Source organism: Misgurnus anguillicaudatus, chromosome 18, assembly GCF_027580225.2.
Source record: "Misgurnus anguillicaudatus chromosome 18, ASM2758022v2, whole genome shotgun sequence".
Taxonomy (NCBI): domain Eukaryota; kingdom Metazoa; phylum Chordata; class Actinopteri; order Cypriniformes; family Cobitidae; genus Misgurnus; species Misgurnus anguillicaudatus.
The window spans coordinates 36,837,495-36,862,993 of NC_073354.2; the positions used below are offsets into that span (position 1 = coordinate 36,837,495).

The following is a 25,499-nucleotide window of genomic DNA, read 5'->3' on the forward strand; positions in this document are numbered from 1 at the left end:
GGAGGCAAACAGCAAGTTACCACAATTTTACTATAGTAAGAATAAGTGTAGAAATCTTAATGGATACTGTTTTTTATTTATATACTGACTGTCATCTAAAGCAACACTGTCTTCTTTTTGTGATCATATTCATGAATATAAATGTGTATTGAAGTATACTACTTACCGATGTGTTTACCATACATGTGGTAATAGAAAGTCAAGCAGTATTCTGGAGGATTGGTGATGCCGTGAGGATTTTTAGGGGCGATGTTGAACACGGGGCTCATGAGACGAGCAGTGTCGCCATCTTTCCGTGGTCTGGACGTCTCAATGTACATATAAAAACCTGACAATGATACAAAGAGAAAAACACGAGACATCCTGTGAGAGATCACACACACACAATACACAACTATTAATGATACTAATAACTTAGTAACACTTTACTTTACACATGGGTAATAGCCGGGTAATGTTATGGTAATATATACACAATTTCATGCTAATATTATTTTTAAACCACATATTACAAGTATTGCTGTGCAATATCCAGACAATAACAATGTAAATTGTGTTGATTTAAAGGTATAATAAAATGTTTGTTCACGGTGTGATTTGGGTAGACGGTTGGTCTATCTGTCTTTGTCTATGCTGTTATGGATGGCCATGACATCCCTTTTCTCCAGTGTTTCTGTGTTGTCATTCCTCATTTTCAGACTTTTTTACTGAAAGATTTGTCATCAGATGATTGCTTAAACTTGTAAAGTAATTTTGTGAATAAACAATGTAGCTTGATAATGAAAGATGTAAAGATGTCAAAGAGATGTATTTGTTGTTAAGATAAAAAAGTTAATAAAAGTTCTGCAGCAGGCATTTGTCTGTTAAATTTAAAAGGGGACATATCATCAAAATCTGTCTTTATGTTTAAGTGCTATAATTGAGTCCCCAGTGCTACTATCAACCTGGAAAATGTGAAAAGATCAACCTAGTAACTTAGTTTTGGTAAACCATTCTCTGCAAGCATGTGAAAAAATAGCTCATTGAAATTTGACTCCCCTTGTGATGTGAGAAGGGGATCTTATTATAGTAATACCACCCCTTAATCTGTAGTATCCAACTGTGGCACTGCCATTTAGTTCAGAGATCAGCTCATTTGCATTTTAAAAAACACACCCAAAAAAGCACATTTTTTGCTCACACCTACAAAGTGGCAATTTTAACCTACCCAGTCTCACGAGGTTTCGTGATATAGTAACATAATTTTTTGATTCTTTTTTGTGATATTATCACGAATTTCCACGTTTTTTGTGATCGTATAACGAATTCCTGTTTTCGTGTGATTATCATGTATTGGTTACTCAACTGTTTTGTCCTATTTTTAAACCATTGTCATTTCGGTTTAGGGTTAGATTTGGTGCTTGCATTAGAATGTCACTTTATGTATAGGTTGGTTTATATTATTTTTTCTGGTTAATTTTTTATATGTTGCCTGGTGTTATGGTTAGAGTTGAGTTGGGGTAGAGATGTCATTTTATGTAAATCTAACCCTAAACCAAAGCAACAATGGTAAGAAAATAGGACAAAACAGTTAAGTAACCAATACGTGATAATCACACGGAAACGTGAATTTGTTATACGATCACGAAAAAACGTGGAAATTCGTGATAATATCACAAATAAAGAATCAACTAAATTCTCTGTATGGTATTTTGAGCTAAAACTTCACATGTACTTTGGGGACAAATAAAGATTTATTTGACATCTTAAAAAAGTCTCTTGTGAAATGTCCCCTTTAACATTTTCATCATATATCAGATGGTAATAACTGTGGAGGTGATTCTGTATTTTACTCTGTAGTTTCTGTGAAATTACTTTATTTATTTTATGGTAGTAACTGATTAAATTGTACATTTTACCATCTAACTACTATGACATGGTTAGTCTCTTTGATTACTGTGTTATTATTTATAAATTAACATTTAAAAGTAACCAAGATTTTCTTCCTTAATAACATCATCAGGCTGGTGTAATTACAGAAATATTACTGAACAGTTAGAGTAAGTACATATCCACTACAATTATTACCATTTTATTATACATTTAAATCAACACAATTGACATTGTTATTGTCTAGAAACAGCAGAGTAAATGTCTGCATATAGCAATTACTTGTAATATGTAGTTTAAAAATAATATTACTATGAAATTACCCAGTTATTACTCATCTGTAATGTAAAGTGCAACCAATAACTCTTATTTCTGAGTGAATCAGTCAACAGAAAGAAAAGATTTTATTGTGTTAAAATAACATCATGTCAGTAAACATGACATTCACTAAATCACTTATGTTCATCAAAATAAATCAAAATAAAAAACAAATAAAAGCAGATTTGTCTTCTACTTTTATTTTTATGTTGGTACTGAATGTGAACTACAGGTGTCTTCATGAGATTAACACATAGCCTACTTCATATTTTCTTTATGTCCTGATGTTGGGCATAACTGAGACACAGAGATGATGGATGGTGACATTATTGAAACGATGTTTGTGAATTAAAGTTGAAATGAAACAGAATTTCCTTTTTGAGTTTCATCGTAAATCATTAAACTCTGTATACGGTAATGAAACGGCTCGCAGTCAGACGGCATTAAAGTCCATGTACAGAATTACACAAGCAGAGGACATTGAGGATAATCAAGCGCCTGTTTCTTTATGTGTCAGTACAGCAGGTCTGACTCTTTCTTTATAAACACCACGGCCTGCTGGGTGAAGTATTGTCTCCGTTTGGGAACAGACAACCTCATTTGAAAAGGCAAATTTAATCTGAATGAAATTGCTCAGAGCGGTAATTGGAACTCGGTTGGATACGAACGTAATTTAAAATAAGTTTTGAAATCAACACGAGGATTAGAAGTTGCTCGGCTGCAAAATTTCCAAAGTTTTGATCCGATGAGACTCAGAAGTGTGTGAAGATAAACCTCTTATGAGGAAATGAGATGATTTTGTAATGGAGGTTGTATTGTAAAAGGTGACGGGCGGGGATGAGAGACGTACCCTGTTTAGATCCGCTGCGGTCACCGCTGGGACCCGTGTTTGGTGTGTATTTAGTGTCACGAGTGGCTGCGCTGTGTCTCGTCCAATCAAAATCATCGCTTTTGTCCTGAGTAAACATACACATGGGCTCCTCTTCAAAGCTACAATGAAATTCTCCTGAGAAGAAATAATTAACATTCAGTCACTCAGTACATGTCTTGACTTTCTTGAAGAGACTAAACTACAGGAAGATGAAACTTTCCAATCATGTGATCAACATCATGTCAGAATAATGAGAAATAAAAGCGTCTCCAGTCTGATTTCTTAAACAATAGTTTAGCAGCTCATGAGATTTGGTGTAAAGTCATTGAGATTCAGCAGGTGTTGTTTGGTGATAAATATTTATTGACTTTATAAAAATCTGGATGAGCGAAGAGCGGCGACCTTCGGATCCGAAGGCTCTGAAGTGTTTCCAGTGAAGTGTTTGGGATTTACGGCCGTCAGAGGACCGCTGGCTCTTGACTTCACACGTTACAATTTAAATGGAGAAGATTCTCATGAGCAGACTAGACTAGACGAGAGACGTCTAGAGACAAACAAAACATCTGTGCTGCCCGACATGTGTTTAAATATCATGAGAGATCTCAACATAATAAACACAGAATCACAATAACTAACCAACAAACAAAGACAGACAGACAGACAGACAGACCAAAAGACAGATTGACAGAAAAACAGACAGATACACAGACAGGTAAACATATAATATAAATACTTACTTAGATGTGGATTAATAGGAGCTGTAATGAGAAGTAAAAACATTTATTAAAAACTCTTTATCATTCCAGCATTTCATCATACAACATCATCATCTTATGTTACTCTCTCAGATGAATTAAATCATGAGTATCTCTTTAAAACAATGTGGGTGGGGCTTTATCACTGTGACATCACATTAACAAGAGAATGAATACAGCATATTTAATGAGACTGCTTTGGTTTATTGGGGATTAAACAACAAGGAGAGGGTTTATGTTTTTACAATGTAGGATTGTTCTGTTCACACACTGCCAACACACATTTATGTCCAAACACCTTGTAAAATTGGATTTTTCATAATAGATTCCCTTTTAACAAACTGTACATGGTTCATGACAACAAACTTCAGAACTCAAGGGGACGCTACAGTCAATAAACAGCACAAAAGATAATAATCAGGCCAGTTATTATTAATGATCACTATAAACATGTGGTACTGACTCTAATACAGTTCAATACATTATTTCACTTAAAACTCATTCACACAGCACTTTGGTGCCAGAAAATACCTGTAAAATAGTAAGAGAGGCTTCTGTGTGAACGCCTTGTAAATGTTCTGGGATCGCTCCTGTAAAGAGGAACTACAGTAGTAACATTCCCGTAAGATAACCGGAATCCCTCAGTGTGAACAAGCTGCCCAGTCTCACGAAATTTCATGATATAGTCACCTAACTTTTAGATTTTTTTTGTAATATTTTCATGAATTTCTGTTTACTTGTCACTGTCATGTATTGGTTACTCAACTGCTTCTTCCTATTTTCAAACCATTGTCACTTTGTTAAGAGTTAGATTTGGTGTTTGCGTTCAACCCAGTCTCACCCCATGGCGTCAATATTTGATGACACTTGACCATGCGTCAATATGTTGACGCGGAGGGTATACCTTTCGCTTCATTTATTGACGAACTGGGGACTTCAATACTATTACGTCCGTTGCATTCTCTTTTCCTATTTTCTTACCATTTTCGCGTCGGTTTAGGGTTAGATTTTCACAATGACATCCCTACCCAAACCTAACTCTAACCCCAACGCCAGGTGACAACTGTTTAATTCCACTTGGTTTATACATTTTTTCTGATTTATTTTTTATATTTTCTGATTTTGAACTATTGTCGCCTGGCGTTAGGGTTAGAGTTTGGGTAAGGATGTCATTTTATGTAAATCTAACCCTAAACTGAAGCGACAAGGACAAAACAGTTGAGTAACCAATACGTGACAGTGACACATAAACAGAAATTCATTATATGAACATGAAAAAACACGGAAATTCCTCAAAATCGAAAAGTTACGTGACTTGTATTACCGTAAATACAAGGGTTTGGTGTAACTTTATGAAATATTGTCTTCCACATTAACATGTCTGATGACAGTAAACAACAATACAAAACATTAAACCCACAGTGACAGCAGACGACTCGGCCTCACATAAAACACCTGAAAATAAAACAACTATGAAAAACTACTACAATCTGCATCAAAACTCGAAGCTACAGCACAGCTGACATGATAATAATAATAATAACAGATGTTTAATACAAAAACATTTCAATCAATGACTAACAATATACTGATCAATGACAACATTTACATTAAAGATGAAACAATACTGACATTTAATAGATTTGAAATACAGAAGTGAAAAATGCTTCTGAGTGTTAATATATTGTGATATACACTTAAGTTACTGTACATGTGTACACGTGTGTGTCTGATGTCATCTGATCTACACAATAATTCATTTCAAAACAAGTTTATTGCTCAAGCGAGAAAACAAACATCCACAGAAAACACAATAAAGGTCAAGGAAACCTAAAGCTGGATTTATTTCTTTTCTTCTAGAAGTTGTTTTTGTTATTGTTGGGTCTTAACCATCAGTGATGTTTCTTTCATTGATTTCTATCACATTGAATAAATGCTAACTGGGTTAATGCTGAAGGATTAACTTTACTGATCACAAATCAGCTCAGAGCATCTCATACTGATCCTCCAAAAACATGATATGTAATATTTTAAAACATGGTATCTAAAATATATGTTTAAATACGATTCAGCCCAGCTTTGTGTAGACTTGAATGAGTAATGTGATATCACAATAAGAGCTGATGTCCGACACAACAAAGAACGGATAACAATCTGGGCCCGGTTCCCCAAAACGTTCTTATCGCTAAGTAGTTCTTAACCTATTCCTTAACCTCTCTCTTAACTCTATGGCACGGTTCCCAAAACGTTCGTACGCTAAGTATATCTTCTGTAAGTCACACTTTCGTAAGGTTGGTCTGGACCATTCGTAAGCTCTCTCTTAGCGTTGTTTGAGCGCAAAACGCTATCGCCGCAGTCTTTAGAAATCAGCGCAGCGCAGTACAAGTCAAACTATGGTATGCTGACAATGATTTTATGTTATGGACATTTTTAAGACTTATAATAAAATATGTTTGCAATGGATACAGGACTATTTATGCAGTTGACTTTATTTGGTATCAGAACTAATGAATCAAAGACGGCGCCGGTGTTTGTTCCTCATTGAAGTCTGTTCACTCTATGTTTATAACGTTTTCATCACGTTATATTTATAATTTATTTAGAATTCAATTGGTTATACTAAAAAGCAATAATATCATGTATTCTATTACACAATTTATTAAATATTTCATATTTGACAGTTTTATGTCTTTTAACATATAGCCTGTCATTTTCTTTTCTTTTTTCTCTACTGTTTGTTTTAAAACTGTTATGTTTCCAAACATAATAAATATATATTATACATATAATATGATTCATACTGTTAAAATAATTGACTTACAATCAAGAAGAGTCAAGATACATTACATAAATGCACACATATACATCTCAGTAGCCATTAAAACTTTCAATGTATATAAAGAATAAACATATAATGTGATAAAAACGCGATAAAAAGACTAAACTAAAGTGAAACACAGGGGGAACAGACTTCTACACCGGCCGCGTAACCGTATAGTCCATGACAATTTTATTATTCGGCAACACTTATGACATTTTGCCTGACGTGGCTAAATAAAAAAAATTGCCTCCCAAGACAACCCATAATGGAGCTGCTGGATCTTCTCAGACCATAATTCTGTATCTAATTCTCTCTCTCTCTCTCTCTCTCTCTCTCTCTCTCTGTTCATTGTAGATATTGCTTTTTATTGAAAACATTAAACAATGGCCAGCAATACCGCATTAAACAGAAGTAACTGCAGCTGCTTGCCAATCAATTCTGATCGTAGTACATTACCATTAGTATAAAAGGGTATTAAATATTTTTTTAAAGTCGTTAAACCCATGTTTAACGTGGATGATTAGCGAGGAATACCCGGTTCGTCTACCCGTATTACTGACAATTTTATAATTGAATTAATAGTCTATATTTGACGGATAACTTAAACTATGTTAAAATAAATGTTACTGGAATAATTTGAGTAATGTTCCATTTGTACAGAGCATGTTGTCTTTCTTAACGCCGTAATGCACCTTCGCGTGAAGTGGAGAATCGATCCCTGAGCGATCGATCGCAAATAATTCAGCACCTTCACTTGGGACAGCGACATTGTTAAGTCGTACTTAGAGGCAGCGTGTTAAGAAGCTTTTCTAAGAGACACTTCGGGGAACACACTTAGGAACATAAACAACTTTGCTAAGATATATCTTTTTGAGCCTTCTTAGCGTGCTAAGAGTGAGCGTTATCGGGGAACCGGGCCCAGATGATTTCAGATCTACAGCTAAATGCTTTCAGATGAAGAATAAATACCAGACTTGATGTAAAGCTCGATGTAGTTCCTCTTTCAAAGCTGTGTACAAGCTTTACTGTTTGCTGACATTAATATTAGAAAATAACATCTTTTAAAATCATTTTCATCTAAAGATGAAAACAAGCTCAAACAAACATATAATCAGACAAACAATGAGTCTGCTCACTTTCACATTTCAATATTTTATAGAAATCAATGAATAAACTAAAACTAAATCAAATACATTCTGAACTGAATGTATTTTAAGTTATCAACTCTAAACTCGATTTCATCAGCACAAAAACGTTTTGGGCCAGATTTACTAAATTAGCACGAGAGCACAATTCCAAAAAAGTGCAGATGGTTATGTACTAAAAAGGCACAAATTAAATAACGCAGGCACAACAGCTGATAATGAAAACACAATCTACTAAGAGCGGCGCACATTAGTTCAGGGTCACAATTAAGCAGAGCTGATAAGGTGCAGGTGATCTACTAACACCTGATGAGCTTGAGTTCAGCACCACGGACATCACGGCAGAGATGGGGACTCGAGTTTGAGACTCGGACTCGAGTGCGACTTAAGTCGCACACACAGTGACTTCAGACTCGACTTGAGACTCGACCCTCAAAGACTTCAGACTCGACTCGGACTCGAGCCGCACGACTCGTGAACAATGTTTATTTTTAGGAAACGTCTGATGAGCTCGCTGTCATACCCCTCCCTCCGTTACCTACAACCTGTCCACGACGTGACACGTGAAGTATCTGCTACGCGCGCGCGGCCGCGAATCAAATGCACCGGCTGCTGCTGTCCCACTCATCTGAAGCTTTGGGTAGTGCTGTGACGGATCCGCGGTTCGCCTCGCATGCGATTTGCGGATTAATATGCAATTTAAATAGGGTAAGTTTATCATTAACTTGTTTCTAAGGCTTGTTTAAATGGTTAAACAATTTAACCGCAAAAAGGCGCTCAATTGAGCAGATTTCTGTACGCACATGCGGTTAAGTGTGTCCGGTCCAGCTCCAGTCAGGTTCAGAGTTGCGCTACTTTGTGTCATACTGTAGTGTAGTCCATTAACATCCATTTGCTGAATAGAGCAATGAAAAACAACGTAAAATTTTTATGTGAAGCGACTGCATCTTCTTCCTGAAGCGCTCCGCCTGTGTTTGAGCATGCTTTTAAGTGCCCTCAGTAGTGCACATACAGAGAGAAGTGTTTCAAAAGTTAAGCCAACATAAAATCTTTCTTTTCTTGACAGGGCACATTCACACAAAATGATCTCACAGTATTTATTTTTTAATAAAAACATTTGTTTATGTCTTAAGAAACCAGTCAGAAACCAGTCTGGGCTTATTTGTTCTTAATAAAGAGACAGTAACCTCAATTAACCTACTTAAGTCTGTGTCATTTATGTTAATCAAACAACCCAAGACAAACAGAAAATCACGTCTATTGCTCAAAAATATAATAATAATATTTAATTTGTACAATAAAGACAGTGTTATTATCCATTTAATTTAATTTATGTACATAATGCTAATTTTAGACCTTACTTAATGTGCAACTTTGTTCTTTTTTATAAATGTTTGTAATTTCTTTATTTGTTATTAGAGTTTTATTTGTTACAACGAGACTTGAGACTTGACTTGGACTCGAGCCCAGAGACTTGAGACTTGACTTGGACTCGAGCTCAGAGACTTGTGAACATCTCTGCTTCACAGCTAATGAAGCCATACGACACTGAAAAGAACTGGAGGACAAAAAATTAAGTTCTTCTCCTAGTGACTCTTGTTTTATTTCTTCCAGCAAATAAAAAATAACATGACTTGGCAACCAATATTTTTGAATAATAAGTTCCTCTATCTCTCCTCTTCTTTGTACCACAAGCTCTCTGATCTGTGTGATGCCTTTTTTTCGCTGTTAAATAATGCCGCAAATAGCAGTAATATCACACGCACAAACATTAGTAAATCGCGTTGCGTGAATCATTTAAATAATCTCCTCCCATAAATTTTGCATCCGAAAGGAAAACGCCTAGAAATGCATATGCAGTAAGGTCAGTCGCAAAAATAACTAGACGACAGCTTTACAGCGCTAATGATCCACTGCGTGTCTTTAGTATAACAAAATGATGGGTTGCACTGCAGGTCACATTAATACTCATATTAACTTTCCTACATAAACAATACTGTCAGTGAATATTTTTAGATGTGAAATATTACATCACTGTTCACGCTGTTTATTCATCTGCTTCACTCAACACAGAAATGATTTTTTTAGTTTCATCATATAAACTCTTTGATTCTTTCTGTTGGATCCTCATGAGTTAAATTATTAATGATTATACGGAGCTCTCTGAAAACAATCCCACATTTACAAACCCTGAACTTAACCAGTTCATAGATTTCAACCCCCTTAAGTGTTATAAGTTTAGAGTTTATGAACGTCAGTGTAATATAACTAGTGTAGTGTGAATCCAATCATTATCTTATAATCTACAGTATGAAGATAAAATGATGTGAGATGAGCAGGAGGGAGGGAGCAGGAGCATCTGAGGGGCGCAAATTCATAATAAGTGTTCGGAGTGTCATGTGTGTTGCTCGTGTTTTCAAAATATGTGTTTGTTGTGTCATGTGAACCATATACATCACGTGTTTTGTCAAAATAAGTGCCTGTTGCACACGCGTCAAAACCGTTATGCATGAGATTATGCGAGTATCTGGCAAACGCGAGCGTCTCTTTTATCATAAACCCTTTAGACGCATCTGCAGCAGGCACTTATTTTGACAAGACACGTGATGCAGATCAACGTGCCGAACACATATTTTGAAATTACGAGCCACACACACGATGGACTACATACATGTTGTGACGAACTTCGCATTGTGTGCCCTCGAAAAAAGAAGTCACCGGCCGCCACTGGAGAAGAATCTTAAAAACCCAGATGGTGAGATCAGATGGCAGATATCTCCTCCATAGATCTACTCATCGTAAGACTTTGTGTTTATAAACTTTCACACTTACCACTATAGGTGACGATCCTGATAGTCGAGTCGCCCTCTCCAAACCGCATGATAGGCGTCAATCGGACCACGTACGCCTCGGGTCTGATGAGCTCTGTTAGATTGTGTGTGATCAGTTCTCCTTTCTGAATGTTTCCATCTACAGGAATCTCCTGCTCCCACCATCTCTGCTGTCCGGTCTGAAGGAGAGAAAGCATCAGTGGGTCACAGCATCTGTTAGGATCGCCACGCACCTGTCACCGTGGATTCATTTAATGAGACCGAGCGCTGAAATCAGTGACAGGACATCGACCCCGAGCTCCCTGACATTTCTACTGACAATACAGACAAGAAAGTCGATGGCGTGGACCCTCTGGCGTACAGGAGAAATAAACAGTGCGGTGAGAAATCATGCTGAGCACGCAGACCGACGTTTATAAGTCAACTAACAATGTTAAGAGAGTAACTCAGCTAAATGCAGCAGAGTTTAAGTGTAATACAACTTTATTTGCTCACACACACAAGTGCGTCTCTATCTGTGGGAGTTTGTGATGTGATCTGTGACAGGAGATGGCATTAAGAGTTTTAATTGAAGTTGAAAGTTGCAGAGTTATTGGCAGACAAGCGCTTGAGTTTTGCTGGAGTCCAACAGTCATTTGGAAAAGTGCCGTTTGGTTTTTGGGAACAGCTGCATTATTCAGTAACTGCGCTGCTCTGTGTCATTTACCATCATGCCAAATCCTGTTTACCTGACAGCTATTGGACTGAATCAGCTCAGAGTCTCATTAAGTGTCTTTAGTCAGGACCAGATGGTTTAGTTAAATGCCAAACCTTCACAAAACACAGGGATGCCTGTTTAAACAAACATTACTATCATGTGGGGAACACAAATCTAAACCTTACAAATCCCTTGAATTGTTTGCAGCAGAGGCAAATGAACTCGAATGAATCTTCTGTAACCTTTGTCAAGGGCTTTGAACTCAAGCTTCATTTTTAGCAGCAACCAAAGAAAATCATTGCTGTGTGGAGACTTCAGTATTAATTCAAGAGCAGAGCTGAGGGGAAATGATAATGATTCAGAGAGAAACTAAAAATAACCTCACATCTCTTCACACATTGACTTCTGCTGAACGTGTTAAAGCATCATCCTCAACATCCAGAGCTCTGCTGACGCCTGTTTATTTATTTATGAACAATCTCCCTCAGTCTCTCTCTCAGTCTCTCTCTCTCTCTCTCTCTCTCTGGGAATGGCAACACATTGACATTATTTACCTGAAGCTGGCCAACATCATTAAAATTCATAACAACATCATAACATTTCATTTATAATGATGAGCTATGTGCATGAAGACTCTTCAGAAATGCAAATGTTTCTTGAAGGGTTAGTTCACCCCAAAATGATCATTTTATCATTACCCCGGTGTCGTTCTAAACCACCAAGTCCTTTAATTGTCATCAGAACTCATTTTTAGATATTTCTGATGAAAACTGGGAGGCTTCTGTCTGTCCAATTGACTTCAATTAGTTTCACAATCAAGCCCAGAAAAAAATTGAAGGCATCGATAAAAAGAACAAATGTTGCAAATTAGCTTAAGCTACAAGCACTATGATGCATGCATTGAATGACTGTCTCTTGTTGTCTATGTTTATTGTATCTGTCCCTATACAAATAAACTTAAATAAAAGGTCCATGTGCCATCAGTAGTTCAATAATAATATTATAATGCGACGAGAACGCTTTTGTGTGCAAAGAAAACAAAACAAACAATTTTATTCAACTATTTGTTCTTCTCATTGGTCTTTCAATGCATATTCACAAGCACACTACGGTGCATGCTGCTGACGTCACCTGCTGATGTAGTTGACAATGTTTTTTTTTTTTTTCACTTTTTTATTTTAGCCATTATGCAAACATTGTAAGCAATACTTAAAGGTGCAGTGTGTTAAATTGAGCAGCATCTAGTGGTGATGTTGCGAATTGCAACCAACGCCTCAATCCACTGCTCACCCCTTGCTTTTGAAACACATAGAGAAGCTACAGTAGCCGCCACCGTAAAACATGTCATCGTCAGAGACAACTTAGTAAATAAGTTTGTCCATTAAAGGCCTCTGTAGAAACATGGAGGCACAAAATGGCGACCTCCACTTAAGGGGGACCCTCTGTGTATGTACATAAAAACGTCTCATTCTAAGGTAATAAAAACATAACAGTTCATTATAAAAAGGTCTTTATACACCCCTGATAATATAGTTTTGTATATTATTTTGCATTTTTGTCAAGAGATTCTTCTAAAAATTACACACTGCACCTTTAAACAGCCCGTATAAATGCACAAATTACTTGCCAGTGTATTCTATGTCTACGCTGGCAACTATGTCAGCAGGTGACGTCAGCACCTTTTAGGTGATGTCTTTCATGTTTTTCTGGGGAAAGAAATGTGAAAATCAAACTGCAGTAGACAGACAGAAACCTCCCAGATTTCAACAAAAATATCTAAAAATGAGTTCTGAAGACAACCGGAGCACTTGGTGGTTTAGAACAACACAGGGTTAAGTGATTCATGATAAAACTGTCATTTTGGGGTGAACGAACCCTTTAATGACGAGTCTAAGAGACTCATCAGGAAAAGATCTGCTGGATAGATTTGACCATCATCCACATAACACGTATGAATATGACAAATCAATACGGTACGGTTGCAAAATTCTGGAAACTTTCTCATGGGAATTGACGAGAATATATGGACATTAAGTCAGGTTGTCATTATAAATGAGAACTGATTCTCAATTGATTTACCTGGTTAAATAAATGTTAATAATGATTAACAGGAATTAATGGAAATTAATTGGAATAAACCAGGAATTTGAAAAAAATGCAATGTTGCCTATACCAGGGAACTTAAATGTAGTAAAAAAAATCTTGCATCATAATTTTGTTTTTGGTAAATGTACAGCATTTATATAGCGCTTTTAACAGACCCATGGCCATATAAAGCACTTTACAATTTGCCTCACATTCACATTCATACACCGACGGCGGTTTCAGCCGCAAGGCAGCATCCAGCTCATCGGGAGCAGCTGGGGTTACGTGTCTTGATCAAGGACATCTCGACACTTGGTCCGGTGGAGCTGGGATTGAACCACCAACCTTCCGATTTAACCTACATGAACCACTGTTGCCCCTTTACAAGATTAAATGCAATTTCAGTTGAACACTGACTGAGAAAACATTTAGGTGAGATTATTAAAAAGTAGTGTCTAAAAATGACCCCCACCACACACACTGAAATTAAAAAAATCATCTTCATATATTCCCCTCTACTTTCAGGTTTTGATACCACAGATGCCATTCTTGCTGTATTTTTACAGTTTAACTAGCAAATACTTAAATGTGTTTATGATATCTAATGTAAGCTAGCACTATTATAATAATGTTTATTTTGCTCTTGTGTTACTCAATAAAATAATCAATTAAATCAGTCAAGACCTCATTTTAAAAACTTTTATTACCTTGCATGTCTGCTTATGACCAAACAAGATGTTTATGTATGATTGTATATGATATAAATTTCCCTAAATTTCCAAATAATTCCTATAAATACCTGTAAATTCCCATAAATTCCTGTTATGTTTCTGGAATATTTCCAAAATTTATTAATGTTAATTAATGTTGATACAGTTAGTACAGATCATGGTGCATTAATTAATGTTAACAGTTACAAATTTGGATTTTAAAAATGTATTAGTAAATGCAAAATTAACATGAACTAAGATGAATAAATGCAGAAGAAGTAAGTTTATGATAGTTAATGCATTAACTCATGTTAACAAATACAACCTTATTGTAAAGTGTTACCATGATTTTATATTTGACACCTTAGTTGAATACAGCTGTGAGCTTTGAGAAATGAATTACAGTACAGTACTGAATGAATAAATCGACTGACAGCAGACAGATGCCATCCTGTCATTTATTATAATCTGTGTCAAATACTCAATTTGTCTTAATCCAGCAACCCTGATAGAAAGCAGCAGATTAACACAATATTTTAATGGCACTTTATGTCATTTTTATCTCCATTGGTATGAAGCATTATGGGTAAAATGATTTGTTCTGGATTGTCTGATGAATCTGTTTGTGAACGGCAGCTGTAAGCACACAAACGCTGTAATCCACCATTAATTAGACTAAAGAAAATCTGTCAATTAAACGGTCACAGTATAGCCTTGGTTGCGTTTGTATGCCTTTATGTTTCATAGTTTGCAGCTGTTGTCTGTAATCATCATTGTCATATATTGTTCACCTATATATATACCCCTGCTTTCGTTTTGTCTTTTGTCAGATCTTGTGTGTCTTATGTTGGATGTATATTGCTTGTCATTTTTCCATTAAAGTTAGTAATGTTTTATAATCCTCATCGTCCTCGTCTGTCTACACCAGCTCTCACGTTACACAAATGTTTTATTCTCATCGTTAAAAAAAATGCAATACGGCTGTAATTTAATAAACACTGTTTTATATTTTACTAAAGTTAATCCACTGAAGAGTCATGTGTCTGTATGATTTAATGAATAAACAAACAAAACAAAAAAATCAATAAAACAAAGAGTAAAGTTGCATTTATCTATTCCTGTCCTTCTCCTGTACAGAAAAGAAGATAAAGATGGGATTTAACTGAAGATTGTACCTGTCGTATTCCCAAGCGATACGCCATGACTCGGTCTACAGCATTAGGATTCATCTGTGTCCACTGCAGCTTATAGCCGTAAACACGCGGTCTGTTCTGCCATAGAGGACTGTAAGTGTCATAGTAAAACTCAGGAGCGTAAGCTTTACCTGTAAGAAAATAAAAACACATTAAATTCAGGTTTAGGTGGCTGCATATATGAAAAAAAAACACCTAACCCTAAAAAAATTCTAACAAAAGGTTTCTCAACTGTTTTTTGTAGTATTAGGTGTCCCTTGACATGACATTCAATGTAAAATGCATTGCACCAAAAAATAACTTAAATTTGAGTTGAGTTGTGTAACTTTGATCATAAACAACTCTGAATTAGCCCGAACCGAGGCCTGTGTGTGAGCCCTCTAAAATGGTTATTCATTTAAACTTGAATAAGGTGTTACATATGTAATGCATCCTCTATAGATATTTTTGAGTATAAAAGTGGCATTATACTAAACCTAACAAAACTAAATTCTCAATTGTTAGCAATTAAGAAGATGGTGGAAAAGAATACTGACATATTGCTTGCCTCATTGAAATGTTGTTGGTAGCACAGTGTATTCCATTTTGTTCAAACAAAATAAACATTTGACTACTTAAATTACACACCCCCACCCAGATTTGGGAATGGAAACTGGTGGACAGCCAGGATGAAGCTTTTCAGCTCACTTTTGGGGGCTTTTAATGGGTACATTACGTAGTAAACAACACTTTTTTAGTACAACTTCAGTTGAGGTTCCAAGCCAGCTGGGCTAATGCTAAGCATAATGTGAAAGCACTGTAGATAACTGATTTGTCTAAGAGAATCATCATTACCAGCGTCATTGCTAAATGCAAGATTAGTTTCACCGTAGGAGCTGATGGTGTAGTGGGCAGCGCTCCGACATGTGGTGCTTTCGCACTTTCGGCTTGTGGTCATTTGCCGATCCCTTACCCTCTCTCCTCCATGTACTTTGCTGTCCTCTCCTCTATCACTGTTTAAATAAAAGGCCAAAAATATTAAAAAAAAGTTATATTTATGAATATAACTTGAACCTTTAACCGCCCCCCACCTTCATCTGACTTAATGGCTGACAATTTTGCTTCTTTCTTTGTGAAGAAAACTAACACTATCAGCAGTCCGTTCTCTGCGCTGCCACCTCTTGCACATGTTCAAACTTCTGACGCATGCCCTCTTTCTCTCTTCTAGCGGAACCACAATCTTTTTTTCTAACCACCTGACTACCTGCCCGCTAGAACCCCATACCCACCCATCTCCTTCTGGCCATTCCTCCATTGGTTATCCCTGCTCTCACCCACATGACTAATGCATCTCTTTACACTGGTACATTCCCAAAAGCTTTTAAAGAGGCCTAGATAACACCACTGCTGAAGAAACCCAAAATTAATCCTGCAATGTTAGAAAACTACAGACCACTATCTCTTCTTGCCTTCATTGCCAAGACTCTTGAGCGTGTGCTTTTAGAGCAGCTCTCCTCCTTCTTCACACAAAATAACCTTCTAGACAGCAACCAGTCTGGTTTCAAGAGCGGTCATTACACTGAAACTGTGCTACTCTCAGTCATGGAAGCTCTAAGGCAGACAAGGGCAAATAATCTGTACTGACCCTACTGGATCTATCTGCTACTGTTGACATTGTCAATCCCCACATCCTCCTGTCGACCCTCAAGGCTATGGTTGTCTCTGGCACGGCCCTACTATGGTTCAGGTCTTACCTCTCAGGGAGGTCATTTAGAGTATCCGTTAGAGGTGACGTCTCAATACCGGGGTACCTCAAGGCTCAGTGCTTGGACCACTGTTCTTTTCTATAACATTGACATAACATTCCTGAGTTCTATCATTTCGAGAAACATGGCTTTTTTCTACCTCTGCTATGCCACTCTGGATGAAGGATTGTCATCTCCAGCTGAACTTTGCAAAGACAAAACTGCTTGTTATATCATCTGGCCCTAACATTCATCACAATCTTTTCATTTAACTTGGTTCTTTGACCATTACGCCTTTCAGGACAGCCAGAAACCTGGGTTTGGTCAGTGATGGTCAGCTTAGTTTCACAGAGCATGTTGCCAGCACCGCCCGCTCTTGTAGATTCATTCTCTACAACAGTAGTAAAATTAGACCTTTTCTATGTGAGCATGCTATACAAGTTCTAGTCCCAGGCTCTTGTCCTGTCCAGACTGGAATAATGCAGTGTACTCCCAGCCAGCACAACCAAACCCACTCTGAAGTGGTACTAAACTTAAAAGCTAACCAAGCCAAAGTAAAGTGAACTTGCACGACCCAACCTGTGGGGTCTATGCAATGGAAAGACTGCTGCTCGAGAAAGCCTCTTGCAGATGATCCACTGTAATTGCACAACTGTCTGCCAAACACAACAGTGCAGTTTGAGGGCATATGGACTACTTGTGGACCATGTCAAGTTGGGAATTGTGAGAATTACTATAATCAACCTCTATGGGAGAAAGAGTGTGATGACTAAAGGTAAATCTAGTAAAGGTCACAGTGCAAAAAAAGTATACAAAATAAACCAGAATAAGAGGAAACAACTGAAGAAAATAAAAAAGATATGTATAAATAAGAAAAGTATTAAAAAGGCAAAAAACACATTCTAAAATAAAAATAAATAAATAAATAAAAGGGGTTAACGGTACTTAGGCTTCACGTGGCAGCCCTGTTTTGACTAATTTTACAGTACCAACACAATTCTAATGAATGTATTTTTATTAGATTCAAAAGAATGGTTATGAACCAAAGAAACCACCAACACTAGGCAAAATGTTATGAGAAAGGAGAAATATGCATTTACTTGTACTTGTTTTTTTTTTTTGCATAAATATGCCTATAACCAATTTCTTTTATATATAATTGTACTTGTAATCACTCATCTATTATTCAAATATGCTTATTAAAATATTACATGGTCAAAACATGTATCCGGCACCAGTATTGCTGGTTTAGAGGGAATACAATGGAGTAATGGTCATTTTAAGGACCTGACGGACGCCATTTTGACGTCAAACTTTGGTAAACTTTTAGTATGTTTTTAAGTACATCTGATACTACTGTAAACCACCGAGAAACCTTTTGTTAGAATTTTTCTGGGCCAAACCATATTTGCAGCTGACTAATAGCGCTCTACAGTACTGTGCATTGTTGCAAAGCAGCTTTATAGTGAATAACAAAAAAACCCAAACATTAACATTAGACATTCATCAATACTAATTAAATCTTTAGAAACACAAATTAACATTAATATCATTCCTAAACAACAACAGTTAGCATTCGACAACATTCTGAGAGAAAATCACTGCTGTGTGTACATATAACTCACATACTGAACTGTTTATTATCCGTTAACATTACACATTTAAAAGTCAAGTAAGTCAACTACACATGATGTACATCCACAACCCAGAACTATTTAATAACAAAATAAAGAAGTTCTTAAACATTTAAAGGAAACGATTTTATCCTTACAGCCATTAAAAGCACTTGTAAACAGCTCAAGTGTTCTGCAGCAAATAACATGTTATTGTTTCAGCAGATTTACTGACTCAATGCTCAATTCTGAATAAAGCTTACAGAGAAAATTGCAACAGTAAACCTTGTTGAACAGCATGAGGGCAATGAACTGTACTGAAAAAAATAAACTAACTCTGTTTTCAGCTCCTTAACACCACTGGAGTATGACTGAAGCATGAGTGAAATATAGATTGAGAATGAGTGGAATATACACTCACCTAAAGGATTATTAGGAACCCCTGTTCAATTTCTCATTAATGCAATTATCTAATTAACCAATCACATGGCAGTTACTTCAATGCATTTAGGGGTGTGGTCCTGGTCAAGACAATCTCCTGAACTCCAAACTGAATGTCAGAATGGAAAAGAAAGGTGATTTAAGTAATTTTGAGCCTGGCATGGTTGTTGGTGCCAGACGGGCCATCTGAGTATTTCACAATCTTCTCAACCATTTTTAGAGTTTACAAAGAATGGAGTGAAACGGGAAAAACATCCAGTATGCATCAGTCCTGTGGGCGAAAATGTCTTGTTGATGCTAGAGGTCAGAGGAAAATGAGCCGACTGATTCAAGCTGATAGAAGAGTAATTTTGACTGAAATATCCACTCGTTACAACCGAGGTATGCAGCAAAGCATTTGTGAAGCCACAACACGCACAACCTTGAGGTGGATGGGCTACAACAGCAGAAGACCCCACTGGTACCACTCATCTCCACTACAAATAGGAAAAAGAGGCTACAATTTGCACGAGCTCACCAAAATTGGACAGTTGAAGACTGAAAAATGTTTCCTGGTCTGATGAGTCTCGTTTTCTGTTGACACATTCAGATGGTAGAGTAGTAAACAGAATGAGAACATGGATCCATCATGTCTTGTTACCACTGTGCAGGCTGGTGTTGGTGGTGTAATGGTGTGGGGGATGTTTTCTTGGCACACTTTAGGGCCCTTAGTTCCAATCTGGCATCGTTTAAATGCCACTGCCTACCTGAGCATTGTTTCTGACCATGTCCATCCCTTTATGACCACCATGTACTCATCCTCTGATGGCTACTTTCAGCATGATAATGCATCATGTCACAAAGCTCGAATCATTTCAAATTGGTTTCTTGAACATGACAATGAGTTCACTGTACTAAAATAGCCCCCATAGTCACCAGATCTCAACCCAATAGAGCATATTTGGGATGTGGTGGAACGAGAGCTTCCTGTTCTGGATGTGCATCCAAATCTCCATCAACTGCAAGATGCTATCCTATCAAATGGGCCAACATTTATAAAGACCTTGTTAAATCAATGTCACGTAGAATTAGGGCAGTTCTGAAGGCGAAACACAGTATTAGTATGGTGTTCCTAATAATCCTTTAGGTGAGTGTAAATTAAATATAGAGTATGAGTGAAGTATGTGTAAAGTATATTCCATCCATAATCCACCAATACTCCAGCCATATTTTGTAAATGTGTATTTAGTCAAACAATGTAGAGAAAGTAGTGGGAAAGTGATGAATTGTGTTTTGTTTCTTGTCATCATCACGTTTCCTGACATATTATCATATAATCTCAGCATGAAGATTCAAAAGCGCATCTCATCATCAGCAATTCACCTTTTAATGAAAACTACTCTAGCGTCAAATTAAACTCACTTTAATAAGACAAACGCTAACAAAGCATGTCAGAAACATTTCTTTACAAAACAGTCTATCTGGCTTTTAAAACAGATTTGGTCATATTGTTCTCAAATCACTCACAAGAGAATACAGAGCTAAATTAATTAAGTATTTCTCAGTTAAGATGCCTTTATAGTTAACAATGCGTTCGGTCTACATTGCAAGCACACTGATTGGCCTGTTAGAACTCCTCCCGTCAGGTCATCTATATGTTTAAGAGAAAATTTAGCCTCCGTGAAAACAAACTCATTAAACCTACAGCAGATCTGCAGAACAAGGGCCAGATTTCAGGGTTCATCAGATAGTGGACGACTGAACGCCTCTGGAGAACAGAGAACCGGTGAATCTGGCAACAAACCACATGAGCAGATGGCAGAAAGAGCAGAGCCCGGGGGAAGAGATGATTTCTGAACCATTGGCACATTAACCATCAGACTGTCCACACAAACACATAGCTGGAGGCCAAAGAGCTCAATTCAACATGATTCTGATGCCCGGACCGCTTTATAACAATCACTGGGAGAAGATCCAGAAACGAAAAAACACCACCGCCAGAATCCACTGCAAAAACCCTGACATGTTGGGTTTCAGGGACAAAGGCCAATCGACCCAAAATCTGACCACAGTCTCATTCACAACTTCTCAAAAGACTGAAAAAAGAGAGAGAGAGAGAGAGAGAGAGAGAGAGAGAGAGAGAGAGAGAGAGAGAGAGAGAGAGAGAGAGAGAGAGAGAGAGAGAGAGAGAGAGAGAGAGAGTAGTGAATTGCAGAGTTAGATCGTTAAGCAGTTTTTCACCATTTCTGTGTTCAGGATTATTTGGGGCGGGGCTAAAATGGTGACTTGATGATGAACTGGAGCCACCAAGCATGGCCCCGCCCCTAACACAATCACGAGCATGCATTCAGGTTGTAGCGGTGTTTGAAAGTTGAGAGAGACGGCAGCTTTTCAGTAAGTGGGCGTGGTTTCAGCGCAGACAGCTGACACACCCCCAGCGTCTGAGAGCAGATAATGCTGCATATTTTTCCAAAATGTTGATAACTTATTTTATTAATTTGGCAGGTTATATCATTCAAATTTGGTTAATAACAAATTTTTCAGTGGTGTGACAAACTGAAAACACATTTAATATCTGACTTTACAGGAACTTCAATGTGAGATCAAGAGATTGTCAACAGACCGTCAAGATCAATGAATCAAGAGATGAATCACAAACCCGTCTGTTCTCTATATAAACATTACTGTTCATCATAGTCTAGAGCAGTGCTTCCCAATCCTGATCCTCGAGGCCCCCCTGACAGAAAGTTTGTGAAGATGATGACAAGAGTGTGTTTCAATAATGAATGAATAATCTAGTATACAACATAATGATGCCTTTAAAAGCAGCTGATACCTCATCACATCATCCCATGTGCCTTTCACACAGAATACCCAAAATTCACTGCAGTGAGGTCCTTAAAATAAACAATTCAGGAAATCTAATATAAAATATGATCAGATGTACAGCGATGAATAAGGAATGCCTAACAGCGTAAGTCTTACCAGTGACCAGGAAAGTACAGCGTCCTTGCCCCGCCTCATTGATGATGTCACAGGTGTACTCGCCGTAGCCTTCTCGCGTGAGGATGCGTATGGTGTATTCAGTATCGTCTCGTGAGTCAAAATGTCCGGCGTGCAGAAGTCGAGATCCCAGCCTCCACTCGTAACGCAGCACACGTGACGGATGTGCCCGTAAAACACGACAGTTCATCACTACCGGTCGACCCAAACCCTGACGGACCTCCTGCCAAACCGGCTCCACTGTGGGTGGGTCTATAACAGAGAGACATTACAAATAGGCTGAAACTACTTCAGTATAAAGTACCAAATGATAGATCATGCTGGAATGATCCGATCAAAACCTTTCAGCTCGACTCAAATCTTTAATACAGTAAGTGTTTGAGTGTGAAAGACTGAAATATCTCATCTAATACTGAAAACAACATACACAAAATGACCAAGAACTCATCTCACACGTCTTATACTTAAAAAAATTCTGGGTTATTTTCAATCCAGTGTTGGATCAAAAAGGCACAAACCCAAATGTTGGGTTAAATTAACAACATTGTTAGACATTGAGTAGATTGCATGAAAATGTAAAGAGTAAAAGTAAAAAGAAAAATAATTACTCCAGTATAGATATTCAAAACATCTACTTGACACCTCTGTTAAATTATAACCCAATGGAAGCATCTCAGACTTCCTCGTCAAGGAGGCAAAGTAACCTTCACATGCACTCTAACCAATGACCTCAATAATTTGTTTCCACAATGCATGATTACCACAACAGCTGATGAATTCTGCATTCCAAAACACACACATGTGCAGCTGTAGCTCTTTCTGCTATGCATGATAACACCAACATATTAAAAAACTCAAAAATATGCTGAGTCGCGTCGTGTTTTACATGCATGTTGGTGATGATGATGTGTGATTAACGCAAATGCACCCGGGTTTGATAGAATGGAGTGAGTGTGAAACCTGACCAACAATATGGGGAGGGGGCAGAAACATTAGCATTCGGGTTCACATGAGTCCAGTGTAAAAACACTTTAAAATATCTGCTTACACTGTTTATCTGCAGTTAAATCTTCATGACAGGAACAGAAAGATTATTCTCTCGTTTTTATTCACCAATATATTTAAAATACAATAAGACTTGGAACATAAAACATTGTACTAAACTCTTCTGTGAACCTGTGAATGTTCATCAAAGCAACCAGCCAAAACATCCTAGCAACCACATGGCAAAACCATCTAAAACTCCCCGGCAACCACTCAGGAACATCTTTGTCAGCTCATGCATATAATGCAGACTGGAAAATCTTCAATTCCCATGAAGCTGAACGGATGAGATGATGAATATCATTAGCACTATAGACACGATGACATCACTAAAGTCTGTGTTTGTGTTCACACCATCATCACACTGATTCACAGAGAGACTCTTTATATATCAGCGGGATATTTCACATCCTAAACACATTTCACTCCATCTCTGAAAAGAAAATGAGCAGAAGAGTCAATGAATCTCCTGAATGAATGAAGTTCTGAGGAAACATCTCAATGAAGAACAGAATGAAAGAATGACATCTTAAGAGATGTAAACATCTGAACGTCTGTCTGTCGCTTACATGAACCCTTGAGTTGAACTACTTCAGAAGATACATGGTCTTCAATCAAACCACTTCAACAAACAGATACTGAGGTTTTCAGCAAATAGTGAGACCTCACGTGCACTTTTATTTTCATGTAATAATGAGAGAGATTACACACGGCATCTTGAGAAGTGTGCCAGACAATTAAAGACACAAAAAACCACTGAATTTACACAAAACCTGAATAAAGATTTCATAGATTTACTTTAAATACTTTAAGCATTTAGCAGATGTTTATTTTTTAAAGTGACTTACAGGCTGTATTGTATCAGTGCTGTATGTGTGTTCAGTAAGGAATAATTGACGTATGCAAAAATAATGCACACACTAGGTGGTATTAGCAATATACTGCAAAAAATGACTTTCTTACTTAGTATTGTTGTCTTGTTTTAAGAACAAATATATAAACTGCTATATTTATATATATATAAAATGCTTAAAACAAGCATAATAAATAAATAAATAAATAAATCTGCCAAAGGGATAAGAAAATAATCTTGAACTTGAATTCTTAAACACTTAATTCAAGAAAAAAATGCTTAACCCATTGGCAGATTTTTTTTTTGCTTGATTTAAGCACAAATTCACTTAAATTTGAACTTATTTTCTTGGGTAATTTTGCTCATCAAGAAAATATTGATTTAAGAATAATTAAATATTTGTTCCAAAAACTAGACAACAATACTAAGTAAGAAAGTCATTTTTTGCAGTGAATGTTGTGTAATTTTTTTTAAATAATTCAAAGCACCAGAGTCAATAACTCCTCTTACCACAGACATTGCTCTTGTGGTATTTGACAGGTCAACCAATCAAAATAAAGCATTCAACAGGCCCGTGGTATAACTAGCAATAACTATTCAACTTACAAATCAAAAATAATAACCAGCTCTCAATGATCTCAGTGTTAAACTTCTTCATTCTAAAATACTGACATTATTAACCTCCTAAGACCTGGGATTTGGTTTGTCATTTTTCAGATTTCTTCCAGCTATTTTGGGGTTACGAAGAACCAATTTTTCTGAGAACATGAAGCAGTATTTGTCCATGTTTGTATAAAACAGGTTCCAGTTACACAGAATTAAAAATTATGGTGCAAACATAAAAAAATTCATGTCCACATTTGTGGACATCCAGGTCTTAGGAGGTTGAACACACACAGCTCTGATGGAAACTTACATTGGACTATCAGCTCAACCACAGCCTCGCGTGGCTTCACGTTAAAGCCGTTATATTGGCTGGTCTGACAGCGGTAAGATCCGCTCATCTCACGCGATACGTTCACCACTCGCAGCACACCGTCGTAGCTCTCCATCTGCACGCTGCCGTCCGGCATCGGCGCCTCCTTATCGGCCCTGGACCACAGGATGATGGGCTTGGGTTTCCCTGAAACAAGGCACTCCAACTCCACCGTGTCACCCTCCCGTACCACCAGTGGGGATTTCCCCCGCGGCACGCTCAGGCTTGGAGGAACTAAGAAAGAGAAAAACAGAGGAGGGACTGATATGGGGCTCTAGAATTACAGCAGACCGGGTCGCTCGTGATGGTCAACACTGCAAAAAATTACTTTCTTAGTATTTCTGTCTTGTTTTTAAGGGGACATTTCACAAGACTTTTTTAAAGATGTCAAATAAATCTTCCCAGAGAACATATGTGAAGTTTTAGCTCAAAATTTCATATAGATCATTTATTATAACATGTTAAAATTGTCACTTTTTAGGTTTTTGGATGGTCCTTTAAAATGCAAATGAGCTGATCTCTGCACAAAATAGCAGTGCCGTGGTTGGATAGTGTATTTCAAGGGGTGGTA

The 25,499-nt window shown here is 37.2% G+C and overlaps 1 protein-coding gene across 4 annotated transcripts in view; it reads right to left on the bottom strand.

The window, feature by feature from the left end:
- LOC129429437 (MAM domain-containing glycosylphosphatidylinositol anchor protein 2) overlaps positions 1-25,499 on the bottom strand; it is a 105,987-nt gene that overhangs the window by 4,656 nt on the left and 75,832 nt on the right. For 2 of the 4 annotated variants that reach the window (XM_055186137.2, XM_073856429.1), the window contains exons 8-14: positions 24,869-25,189; positions 22,038-22,307; positions 15,278-15,426; positions 10,612-10,789; positions 3,796-3,816; positions 3,038-3,193; positions 167-328 (exon numbers count right to left, since the gene is read on the bottom strand). In XM_055186137.2, coding sequence (XP_055042112.2) covers positions 167-328; positions 3,038-3,193; positions 3,796-3,816; positions 10,612-10,789; positions 15,278-15,426; positions 22,038-22,307; positions 24,869-25,189 — 1,257 coding nt within the window. The remainder of the gene's footprint in view (positions 1-166; positions 329-3,037; positions 3,194-3,795; positions 3,817-10,611; positions 10,790-15,277; positions 15,427-22,037; positions 22,308-24,868; positions 25,190-25,499) is intronic. The other 2 variants (XM_055186139.2, XM_073856430.1) reach the window with 1 other exon arrangement.